Here is a 10,893-nt window from a genome sequence, read left to right on the forward strand (position 1 = left end):
CGGCGAGACTTCGGCCTTTTGGTTTACTTCATTAAATTATGCATTGAAAAATCTTTATATGGCCGGGACAATAAATAAATAAATAATTAATCCAGCATGTCTAGGATAAGGCAGAAAAAGAATGCTGGTAATAACTTGAGCTACAAAAGTGACCGTTAGCAGCAGAAGTATTGATGAAGCTGCTAAATGCCGCCATCCATCAGGATAAATATACGCAATATAAAATGAAAACTATTAAGTTTAATTTCTAATACGCATAGATAGGTTTCCGTTGAACTTTTATTGAATAAATTGATATCGTTTGGATGCTGCTCAATATATCCGTACGGTAAGATCAAATACGTTTGGTTTAGTTAAGAAGAAAGAGAAGAGTTCTGTTTGTTTCTTTGATTGATTGAATAATTATTGTTCTTCAGTGTCGCTAAAAACTGCACCATTTCTGAGCACGGAGTTCGATACGTTATCTCTAACTTGTTTTTTTTTCTCTCTCTAAAAATTACTTACAAGCTATAGTTTGCCTATCGAGATCTATCATGTAATGGGGGGTTTTGCATCTACTTTCTGCTTTTTTTTGTTGTTTTTTGATATTCCTCAAACCATCCAACCTGTATCCTGTGAACGGTGATCGAAGATGTGACCCCTTAGTAGTAATAGATAATCGAGCCGAAAGGAGATATTTAGCTTAGTGTGATAGAAAACGAATTGCTAAACCACGAGGCTTAGTAATGCTAATGGCTTATTTAAAGAAACGTTCCAACAAACCCTACCCAGCTGCAGGGAAAATGGGAATATTGCTTACTTATCGAAACCATTCCGAAAATGCTTCCTAGACCACCGTATCCCGGTGTGTGTATGTGTCTGTGATTTTGCGTTCCTCCCACCAGTATCTCGTATCATTTTGAGCGAATCGTCCTAACAGTCAGCTGTGTACGCTTCCATTATTCTGCTGCGGCCTCTAGAGGAAAGGTACAAATATATCACCGCGGCCCCTCATCCTGTTCCTTTTCTTAGGCACCGTTGGTGCACAGAGGTTGGCGAGCTTATCGGAAGATCAGTTTGTTCAGCTCGCGACCCACATCCGTCACGTATTGCAGAAAGTCCGGCTGCAGGCTGACAGTCCAGTCGTGCAGGTTCGTTTTGCTGCTACATTTCCCTCCGTACCGATGGACAAAGAGCAGGGATCGGTCTACGTCGAGCGTTTTCACGAAATCCGGCGTGCCAGCCGTACGGTTGTAGTCTTGCGGCTTGTACACTTGAAACGGCCGTTCGGTTGGGTTGGTCATGGCGACATCCACGTCGTACAGCAGGTTGTCGGAAAATATTTTCTTCCGCTTGTCAATGCACACCGACCGGCTGGCGATGGAAAAGCGCGACACGTCGCTGGACACTTTCCAGGCGTACTTCAGAAACTGGTTGTTGACGCGCAGCCGGGAGCTGGGATAGAGATACTCGTTGATCGCACCGATGTACGTCAGCTTGGCCGCATTGTAGTTGCGCATCAGGCAGTCCATTTCGATGAGCAGCCGGTTCTGGTGCCTGTCGGCCAAATCGAACGGGAAGTTGTACGGCAGCAGATTGATTTTGATGCCGTGGCTGTACAGCAGCGAAGCGGTCGCACCGTTCAGCGCATTGCTGTTGTACACGATGAAGTCTTCCACGCCTACTATTTGGTGGTGCAGGAAGTACTGCAGCACAGCGGAGGGCATGCGAAACTCTTCCTCCAGCTCGAGATAGTCGGTCATGTCGACGCAGGCCGTCATGGTCATCTTTTGCTGCACCGATCGGCTCTCCAGCACCCGCAGCGGAACGTACCGCTTGATGGATTGCGCCGTGTCGGTGTATATGACCTCGGTCGGCTGGCCGAAATCTCGAGCCACCTTGCAGAGCAGCTTGTACACGACGAACACCTCACTGTTGGGCGCCTTGATCGAGCCGGTAGGGTGGTCGAGCCGCACGAAATGCAGCTTGCCGGTCGCAACGTCCCCCGTGCCGTGCTGTATTTGGCATTTGAAATTGACCGCTGCATGCTCGAGCCCGACCGCTATGCTGATGACCGTGCCGCCGGCGGCCAGCTCGTTCTTCTGCCAGAACGACGAGTACACGTAAAAGCCATCGCCGAGCCGCTGCCAGGCCGGCAGCGGACTGTCGAAATCGTACGGAGAGCTGTGCAACCGGGTGCTGTTATCGATGCGTATCAGGCTGGCCGCATCGTTCCGCCCGAATATGTTGACCACCTCGAGCACGTACTTGAGCCGGTTGTTTTCGCTTTTGTACACCAGCAGTATCACGACGCAGGTTACCGACAGCAGCACCAGCGCCAGCTGCTGGTACTTACGCATTGCGGTAAAGCGCGAAAGGTGACGATGCGTAGCAGCAGCAGCACAGCACCACTGCCTGCCACGAGGTTTGCGACCTTTGCTCGTCGTTGCTACGGCGCTGCCTGGACTGCTCTGGCTACTAGCGCTGTGGTCACACACGCACACACTACCTGTGACACGGTTTGCCGGAACAGCCCCTTTTTGCCTATCCTGTGCACAGGATCGTCTTCTCTTAGCTGCCAACACTACCCATCGATTGCTGGGTGTGTTTGGGGTAGAGACGGCGTGCCAATTTAAACGGCGTAACTGCGCGCGGCTCGCAAACACGGCACCGATTTTCTCTCTGGAATTGTGTTATTTTTGTTTTGATTTTTCTCTATCCGGGATTGTGTCTATTTCGAGGTTTGACAGCCAGCGGCTACAGTCGAGCAAACAGTTGTCGGTACAGTACAATTTAAATTTTACACAGATTCGGTTGTACGAAGCGCACGTGAATCTTTTAATATTATAGAAAATGTACGAATATGCTATTATGATTTAATAAAAATATTGTTTACATCCCCGAGAGCATAAAGAGATATGTTTGTCCCCAATGCCGAAACCCGTTCTTCTGTACGTATTGCGTATTGATGCAGTGTAGCGTGAAGTGCAAAAACAAGAATGATATCATTCTGTCAAATTATTCTAAACGACCAACTCACGCAAAAATTGTGCAAGTGGGCTTTTGTCGGTCCGTACAACAATAATAAACGCAAGAAGAAGTGCGGATCGGTAAGTAAGCCGTCGACCGTTCCCTGCCAGACTCTTGGATTGAGATATTTTTAGCCTTCCCCATCGCTGTGCTGTGGCTGTTCCGTTCATTGATTTTGTGGCCGAAGATTTGATATTGTTTGTTGCAGTGGTGTCGAGTGGCGAACGCGGATATTGCACTGCACTTACGTGTACCACCTCCCAAGATGACTACCACGCAGGGTACGGGCTCGCTGGACAATCTGCATCTGGCACCGCTTCGTTCGCTGAGCGACTTTCTGCTAGAGTCGGCTCGCTTTCAGCTGCCCAACTTCCAGGACTGGGAAAAGTGGGGCAACAGGGTGGTGAACAATTTGCTCTACTACCAAACCAACTACTTCCTGATGAGTGCGGCCGTCTTTCTGCTCGTTGGCCTGATCCACCCGATGAAGGTGCTGCTCGGGCTCACCATCATTGTGGCGCTCGTGTACGTGTTTGTACGATTCTTCGCCCAGGACGCACGCCGCTCCGTCGGGGCCGACCCAAACCAGCAGCCGAACAAGTGGGCTGTGCTGGCGGGCACTGTGGCCGGCAGCTATCTGGTACTGTACCTGTTTGATTCCGTACTCATTGTAGCATTTGCCATACTGCTGCCTTTCTCGCGTGAGTAACCGTTCATTATAGAGCTCACAAACAGAACGTATCAAAATGATTTAAATTTTCCTTCTTTCTTCTAGTAACCTTCGTGCATGCATCGTTGCGGCTGAGAAATATTAAGAACAAAATCACCAATGCAGTGGAAATTGTCGGCGTGAAGCAATCTCCGATGGGACAATTCCTCGAAGCAATGGGTTTGATGCCAACGGCATTCTAAACATTAAATACTTATCCAGTGAGTGTGGACGGTAGAAACGGTCTCGTCTCGTGCACGGGAGAGAACATTTATTTTGCTTTTTCTCGTGAGGCGATAATTCGAGTGTGTTTTTATTACCATTTCCGCCATTAACAACAATTTTGCAAAACGTTCAATCAAGAATGGCACTGAATGAGCGAACAGAGAAGGGGTTGGTTGCTACGCATATTGAGAGTATCGAATGCTTGTATAAAACAATACATTACACGTCCCATTGTGAAGCTGCTAGTCAAAACAAAACAAAATGTATCGACCGATCATAGTGTTTCTCTTTTGCTCTGAATAAAATAAGATTAAAATAACGTTGCGTTTTTTTTTACCAATACGCAGTACGTAATAGGAGAGTTCTGAATGTTCCTATTCGATGCGCTGGATTGCATCAGCTGGTGCACCATCTAACGTGGTTAATTAAGATGAATCACGAGCAACCACACACACACGCACACACACATAGTATTCTCGAATTACACAGAATTACGTGGAAGTTTATCCGCCTCTTGCCTTGCCGCGTCACACATGTCATCCATCATTCGCTGAGAAAAATGCCACCCATCAGCCGAGGAATTGATTTCCCATACACCGTTTTAGACGTTTATTTCCACAGGCCGCAACGATACAAATTATCATCAGATTTATCACAATCAGTTTCTCAAACATTAGGGAATCGGTCTGCGCATCATCGGTATCGCATGCAGATCTTCTGCTCGCGTGTGGAAACGACGTAGGCTGATCAGGCTGCCAATGGCAACGCGATTGAATAAAGGTGTTGATTGGGAAATATGATGAATTCATTGGATCAAATTGTTATAACTCTAATTATCGTTCCACCAAAATGGAGCTTACTAATATAAAGTGTTGTGAGCAGACAGGGACATCTGGAGAGTACTGCTGCGGAAAATTCTTCATGAAGCTTATTATTTCTCCTGTAACCTCTTCTCCTTCCTTTCTCGGCAAAGCGGACTAATTCAGACGCTGCAATATTGCCGCATTCAGCAGTCCCGCATCCTTCAGCGTTTGCGCGCCATCGCTCAGCTCCTTGCTCGGGAAGGTTGTCATGAGCGCAAAGTTCTGCGCGCCATACTGCGGCCTAGCGTTGACGATGTAACGGCGCACGTGTTCTACGGTGTGCGCTTGGTTGAACCGGGCCGACAGGCGGCTTCCATCGATCAGTCGTATTTGCAGCATCGTGGTAGGTTGAGCACTGTCTAGGGCAAGCTCTTCCGCGGCACGCTTTTCATTTTCTTCATTGCTTCCGCTTGCCTTGGCGCTACTGCTAGTGCCGCCACTGCTGCTGCTGCTGCTGCTGGCCGTTGCCATCGGTGGAACAGGGCTACCGAGCGTTTGGCCGGAACCACCGAACGCTTTGAACGGCTTGCTACGCTTCACGTACTCCTCGTGACGGTTGTCCTTCAGATCGACGCGGAACATTGTCTGTCCCTTCGATCGTAGCTCCTCTGGTATTTCGCCCCGGGTGATGGATTCGAAAAACTCGCGGTTGGCCGGATCCTCGTACAAGCGCAACTCCCCATCGTTGATGACGAATCCCTGACGCCACAACGTCAGCGTTACGACTTCCAGATTCTGCGAGCTGGACGATGCGGCCGTTCGTGCCCCGCGTGGTGTCACTTCCTGATGATCGTCTTCCGTTTGGCCGAGACGGTAGCCAGTGCCGGCATACAGCGACCAACTGGAGCCGCCGCTTTCCTCGGAAGGGTCAAACGTTTCCAGATTACCTTGCTGCGCGGAACGGAAGATTTCCGACACGTAATCCTTGATCGGATTCTTTCGCGGCGGTCCTAGCACCTGCTGACCGGAACGTTCTGAGCCACCGGCATAGAATGCCTGGCCCTGTTCTTCTTCATCTTCCGACGAGGACGAATGTAGTGTATGGAGAGTTGCAATGCTACAAAAGAGAGAGAGAGCGAGAGAGAGAACCATTATCATCTTCTCCGCCATTCGATGCTGCGTTACTTACTTTGACTGTGGCTTTGGTGCTTTCTTTGCCTTCGCCTTTTCTGCACGAGCGAATTGGATCGACGCAGGCTCCGCCGGCGGATTTTCTTCGTCGGAAATGTCAGCATCCTCGTTCTCGCCCTCGTAAAAGTTGCTCAGCGCAACCTGCACCGGGAACGAAACAAGGACAGGATGTTTGCTTCATCGAAAATCGCCAATGAAACGCACTATGCTCACTTACCTGCAATTCTCCGTTGGCGGCATCGACGAAAAACTTCGCTCGTTCCTCCGTAGCACCGGTAATCTGTGCGAATTGTTTGACCTGCTCGTTGTTGCTGGACATGGTGCGAGATTCAGGCGCTTCGACACGAATTATTTATCCAAGACAATGGCGCTGCTTTTCAGATACTTTTAGTTACCAAGGATACAGAAAACGCACAATCCGGGGGGAAACGAAATGAAGTTATTTTGTGGAATATATTTTGCAAAGCGAACGCAACAAACTCGGAACTGGCAACAACTGCATTTCTGTTTGTCATTCCGCCCGACACCCGTTCAACATGGCGAGGGTTTTTGACGTTCGATTATCGCTTCATCTCGCTCATTTTCTCTACCCTTTCTTTACTTGCCTACAGGGTTTGTTTCAAAGTGTGCTTTTGTGCCTCCCTCTTCACATCACTTCAAATACTTCGTCCACCTTTGTTCATATGTCTTTCGTTGTGTTGGTGACAATCTACGTGCATCATACCGAGGTGTGTATGTTCTCGCTCGTTGTTTCATTCTATCTCTTTCGCGCATATGAACGCGTGAAAAACGTAGACAAACTTGGTGGATGACTAAATTTAATGTGCGCAATTTTGTTCAATTATTTGCATCGGAATCGGGTACAGTTTAGTACAAATGTAATTAAATTCCAAGTGCCACAAATCCACTAAACGACCACTAAACGGGTTCTAAACGACTCAAGCTCTCAACCTAAACGGAATATAGAAAGACTTCGTTTAGCAGACGGCAAACGACTCAAGCATTCTAAAAATAGCAAAAAAAAGTTGGTGGCGCCATCTGTTGGTGGGACACCCAACCAGTTGAGCTTCTTCGCTTGGAGGAGAGCTTTCTCATTCCCTATGTACTGTTGTATGGCTGGGATCTGACCACACGACCATTCATATAGATTTTTTCTCGAAAAGTTATAAGGCTATATACGTTATGATTAGATGAAACTTGTCGAAAAACAATGCAAGAAAAGGACAGCAATATACTGATGAGTTGTAATACGCCATCTATTGTGCAAACCAATGAAGCTAGGGAGACTTCGGTTTTTTTTCTTCTATGGATATTTAATTTTCCAGTCGTTTAACCTTAATCTGTGGCGCTTGGGATATAGGACTACAGGGGATTAGTGAGGGGGAAGGTGAAGGAGTGGTGGAGTGTATTTATTTTGTTGGCCATTTCGTTTTGTCCATCAACACAATCGCACACCAGCGCGATCTTTTTGGCGGCCATCTTGAACCCTCAAAAAACCCCACAACGCCTTACAAAAAGGATCGCCAGCGAGGAAAAATCGCACCGATTTGGAGCGTTGGTGAGCTTCTGAAACAGCTTTTTTTCGCGGTTGTGGTTATTGAAAAAAGGAAAGCTACTGTTTATGGCGTGAATTATTTGAAATTAACAGCGAATTCGTGAATATTGTGAGGTACTTAAAAAACTATCCAGGGAATTCATTTAAGGAATATTTTGTGTACGCGTCTCAGTGTAGCAACTACGAAAGACTGAAGTTAAACGGGAAGACGAAAGGAACGAGAGAGCGATCATTCTGTATAGCTACGAGAATATCGTCAGATTAATGAAAGTGTTTTACTAGTGATTTGCATTGAAAATACATTTTTTCAAATGGTTTGGTGAGAACTACGTATCTATACTTTCCCAGCAGTTATTATGGTGCTAAATATTTAGTTTAAAAATACTGTTATCACAACACAGTTATTATTAAATCGAAAGGCGTGTTAATTCTTAATATGTAGATATATTTTTGGTTCTCTGTATCGTATTTTACAAATTTTGACTATGTGTTGCATATTATTCAATGCAAATAGTAAGCGAACATATTACGCAGACACTTTAACTGTTGGAAAAAATCGGAGCCGATACATAACTTTTATTGGGTAGCGTCACCGAAAAAGAATTGTCTCTCAATCATCACCGATTGTTCCGAATCTGAAACATGAAAACAACATGCATTTGTTATGTAATTCCTCGAGGCAATATTATTTGCTTGCGCATACCTGATCCATGCGTAGCGTTTCGTGTGTCTGTTAAACCGAAACAACTGCGAATGCATGCCGGGTGTGAATATACCGACTTGAGGACTTTTGTAGGACCCATCAGATTGCGCCACTGCTGAATTGCATCATTCCCTGACAGTAATACCACTTCGGACGGTCCACTTGAAATGAATGAAGGGAAGAATACTACTTCATTAAAGGGTCACTTATTATTCTAAATATTCTCTGTGCGCCGTACCTGGTCATAAGTGATACTAGACGTCGGAAGAAGAATTTATTCCTATGCTCCTCGTAGAACTTTTCCGCCTCATCCCGGGAGAGATTTATCCGCTTTCTTGCCACTACCTTTAAGCCGCTTTCTATCAGCATTTGCTGTATTGTTTGGTAAGCGATAGGATTTTTGAGGCAGTGGGGTTTTACGATTGCTAAAGTTATCATTTCGTTGCGATTCGCTGCTGCAGACAACGCGATTTCGATGCCCGGCTCACTTTGTTTACAAACAAGAAATGCCACAGTTGATGCGACGTTTGTGACGCGGTGAAATATTTCATAAACGTCAAGGACAATTGAACCAATCATTCCGATTTTCCGTTAATTTTCATTTTAACAAATTTAATAATTACTAGTTAAGGCCCGGTAAAATCTACCGGATGTCCTCAAATTTCGAATTATTTTTAAACTCTACACGTTCAGTGGCAACAACCATAACTCAAACACCTATTTGTTCTTATTTGTTCTTACAAATGTGTTAACCTTATAACTTCCTGGACAGTTCTTACTGTACATTGCAGAACCGTAAAATATCGATGAGGCTACTTTTGAGCCATACTGATGTAAATCTTAAATCTTAAATAACCTTTGAAAACCAAGTCACGCAATTTTGTAATTATTTTTAACTGGTGTTAAAAATTAAGGCTATTTGTTACGCACGTAAAGTACCAATGAATCTTATTTACTAACACTTGTAAGTAATAACAATGATAATCATGATTGGCGAGTTTTATGGCCATTTTGATAAAATAGAAGGTTCAGTAGCTGCATTCCTACTTATTTTCAATCGAACTGATACGTTCCATGCCTCTGTACACAAATGTATAATTTTTTATTTTTATTTTTAAATTATCGGCGTGATTTTTTGGAAAGAATAGCTAAGTAGTAACCTCTACAACGTGTTAATTGAATAACGTATTGATGTGCAGTGGATTAAAAAATTAGGGTGCCGCTAACACATATACAACATGTTTAGATCCAATCTCAATTGCGTATTTAAAAACATAAATTTTTTGAAATGCTCACTTCTGCTTCAATCCATTTTGTGTTTTTTATGCCCATAAATGTAAGATTGAACTACAAAAATATGATATCGCACAAGGTTCGAATTCCATTTCTACTATTTTTTTCGACTTATGTTTCATACGTTAGGTAATAAGTAATAGATGCTTAGAACAATTTCAATGTAAATTTGCTTGGTCTTTAATTTCATGAGGCTCATTTCCAAAAACGCCATCAAAATTTTATTTTACTATCCTGAAACTGGTTTTGAAGTATTGAATGGAATTGGTATTTGTGTATGAGACAATTGTTAATGTTGTGCAAAACATCAAATTTCAACAGTGAACATATTCCCTCACATTGCTATTTCGACGGTGTAGTTCTAATATTCCAATCTATACTGTTATAGAAAAGAATGGTTTAACACTGTTATAGCCTTTCCAGATCAATTAACTAAATTCACGTTTACTGGCAAACTACTTTAATTACTCTTGAAGCCCCACATCTTTCAGATTTTGCTTTTAATTTGACATGTCCTTAATTATAACGTGGTTGTTCTTAATCAGCACCATAGTACGGTGATAGCATCACATGGTAGATATCGCCATCATTCTTGATAGATACAGTCAGAATCTTTTGAGCCCTCTTGGGCACGCAACAGTAAGCATAGTTTCATTGTGGATCATTCTGCAGTTGATGCTGATCCGACTAAATGCAGTGCGCACGGTTGTCTCACCTAACGCGCAGTATGTTGCAGCCATGTTGCGCAATGAACCATCTCTTCCTTTAGTGCTTTGTTCCAGAAGGACATCCTGAAATAAGGAGTTCTTCCCACCCGCGAGCAAATCGTTACAAATTCAATTTTAATTTTCAAGCCATCAATACTCCCGCCGCTTCCTCGCTCAAAATTTCAGCAAGGTTTTTTAGCATATGGGCGTTTAGGGTCCCTCGCTTACATCTGCTTCTTATTGTCATGCGTTTTCCTTGTCCCGACTCAGACTGTAATGCGGAGTAGCAGATTTGGGGCGGTCCCGTGGTACGTAGTCGTCAACTCGAACGACTCAATAACATGCCCGTCATGGGTTCAAGCCCAGAATGGACAGACCGCCCGCAGCAAGGATTGAATATCCGGCCACGTGGTAATGAATTAAGTCTCGAAAGCCTGTAAAGGCCGGCATGTCCGCGTAGGACGTTACGACAAATAGAAGAAGATTTGAGGGAGTGTACATGTTCGACGTACCGGGTATAGCAACCCGTTTTACAGGATATTATATACCACACTTTTCTGCTGATGACGACGGTGTATACAGTATTTGAGGTGCTTAAGCACCAATAATGAGTATGGTTGGCTTTATGAATGATTGAATTAATTGGAATATCAACCATTTCACAATTAAGCTATTTTGCATAGTTTTCAAATATGTTT

At 44.6% G+C, this 10,893-nt stretch overlaps 4 protein-coding genes across 6 annotated transcripts; 1 reads left to right on the forward strand and 3 right to left on the reverse strand.

The window, feature by feature from the left end:
- Positions 1–261: 261 nt before the first annotated feature.
- On the reverse strand, positions 262–2,884 carry LOC120898484. Its single transcript, XM_040304407.1, has one exon. It carries the CDS (start codon positions 2,337–2,339, stop codon positions 1,041–1,043), a length of 1,299 nt encoding a protein of 432 aa, XP_040160341.1. The 5' UTR covers positions 2,340–2,884; the 3' UTR covers positions 262–1,040.
- A 70-nt stretch (positions 2,885–2,954) lies between these two features.
- Positions 2,955–4,262, forward strand: LOC120898487 (PRA1 family protein 3). Of its 3 annotated transcripts, none has more exons than XM_040304411.1 (3): positions 2,955–3,089; positions 3,218–3,710; positions 3,785–4,262. In XM_040304411.1, the coding sequence occupies exons 1-3, from the start codon at positions 2,979–2,981 to the stop codon at positions 3,919–3,921; spliced, it is 741 nt and encodes a 246-aa protein (XP_040160345.1). In that variant the 5' UTR covers positions 2,955–2,978; the 3' UTR covers positions 3,922–4,262. The 3 variants fall into 3 exon arrangements, with proteins under 3 accessions (XP_040160345.1, XP_040160347.1, XP_040160346.1); XM_040304413.1 differs by having other exon boundaries at positions 2,977–3,089; positions 3,197–3,710; XM_040304412.1 differs by having other exon boundaries at positions 2,979–3,089; positions 3,144–3,710.
- A 262-nt stretch (positions 4,263–4,524) lies between these two features.
- Positions 4,525–6,463, reverse strand: LOC120898485 (NSFL1 cofactor p47). Its single transcript, XM_040304409.1, has 3 exons — positions 6,155–6,463; positions 5,936–6,078; positions 4,525–5,863 (listed from the first exon to the last, which is right to left on the reverse strand). Exons 1-3 carry the CDS (start codon positions 6,254–6,256, stop codon positions 4,921–4,923), a joined length of 1,188 nt encoding a protein of 395 aa, XP_040160343.1. The 5' UTR covers positions 6,257–6,463; the 3' UTR covers positions 4,525–4,920.
- Positions 6,464–7,916: 1,453 nt separating this feature from the next.
- LOC120894046 (nucleoside diphosphate kinase 6-like) lies at positions 7,917–8,687 on the reverse strand. Its single transcript, XM_040296394.1, has 3 exons — positions 8,434–8,687; positions 8,196–8,356; positions 7,917–8,127 (listed from the first exon to the last, which is right to left on the reverse strand). Exons 1-3 carry the CDS (start codon positions 8,631–8,633, stop codon positions 8,069–8,071), a joined length of 420 nt encoding a protein of 139 aa, XP_040152328.1. The 5' UTR covers positions 8,634–8,687; the 3' UTR covers positions 7,917–8,068.
- Between the last annotated feature and the right edge of the window lie 2,206 nt (positions 8,688–10,893).

Source organism: Anopheles arabiensis, chromosome 2 (genome assembly GCF_016920715.1).
Source record: "Anopheles arabiensis isolate DONGOLA chromosome 2, AaraD3, whole genome shotgun sequence".
Taxonomy (NCBI): Eukaryota; Metazoa; Arthropoda; class Insecta; order Diptera; family Culicidae; genus Anopheles; species Anopheles arabiensis.

What these genes read in the sequence shown, in the direction of transcription:
- LOC120898484 (XM_040304407.1), bottom strand. Translation starts at nt 2,339, where the DNA reads ATGCGTAAGTACCAGCAGCTGGCGCTGGTGCTGCTGTCGGTAACCTGC.
- LOC120898487 (XM_040304411.1), top strand. Translation starts at nt 2,979, where the DNA reads ATGATATCATTCTGTCAAATTATTCTAAACGACCAACTCACGCAAAAA. An exon ending in GCAAGAAGAAGTGCGGATCG is followed by an intron (nt 3,090 to 3,217) that starts GTAAGTAAGCCG and finishes TGTTTGTTGCAG; the next exon opens with TGGTGTCGAGTGGCGAACGC. An exon ending in CATACTGCTGCCTTTCTCGC is followed by an intron (nt 3,711 to 3,784) that starts GTGAGTAACCGT and finishes TCTTTCTTCTAG; the next exon opens with TAACCTTCGTGCATGCATCG.
- LOC120898485 (XM_040304409.1), bottom strand. Translation starts at nt 6,256, where the DNA reads ATGTCCAGCAACAACGAGCAGGTCAAACAATTCGCACAGATTACCGGT. An exon ending in CCGCCAACGGAGAATTGCAG is followed by an intron (nt 6,079 to 6,154) that starts GTAAGTGAGCAT and finishes TTCCCGGTGCAG; the next exon opens with GTTGCGCTGAGCAACTTTTA. An exon ending in GCACCAAAGCCACAGTCAAA is followed by an intron (nt 5,864 to 5,935) that starts GTAAGTAACGCA and finishes TCTCTTTTGTAG; the next exon opens with CATTGCAACTCTCCATACAC.
- LOC120894046 (XM_040296394.1), bottom strand. Translation starts at nt 8,633, where the DNA reads ATGATAACTTTAGCAATCGTAAAACCCCACTGCCTCAAAAATCCTATC. An exon ending in CTAGTATCACTTATGACCAG is followed by an intron (nt 8,357 to 8,433) that starts GTACGGCGCACA and finishes ATTCATTTCAAG; the next exon opens with TGGACCGTCCGAAGTGGTAT. An exon ending in AAACGCTACGCATGGATCAG is followed by an intron (nt 8,128 to 8,195) that starts GTATGCGCAAGC and finishes TTCATGTTTCAG; the next exon opens with ATTCGGAACAATCGGTGATG.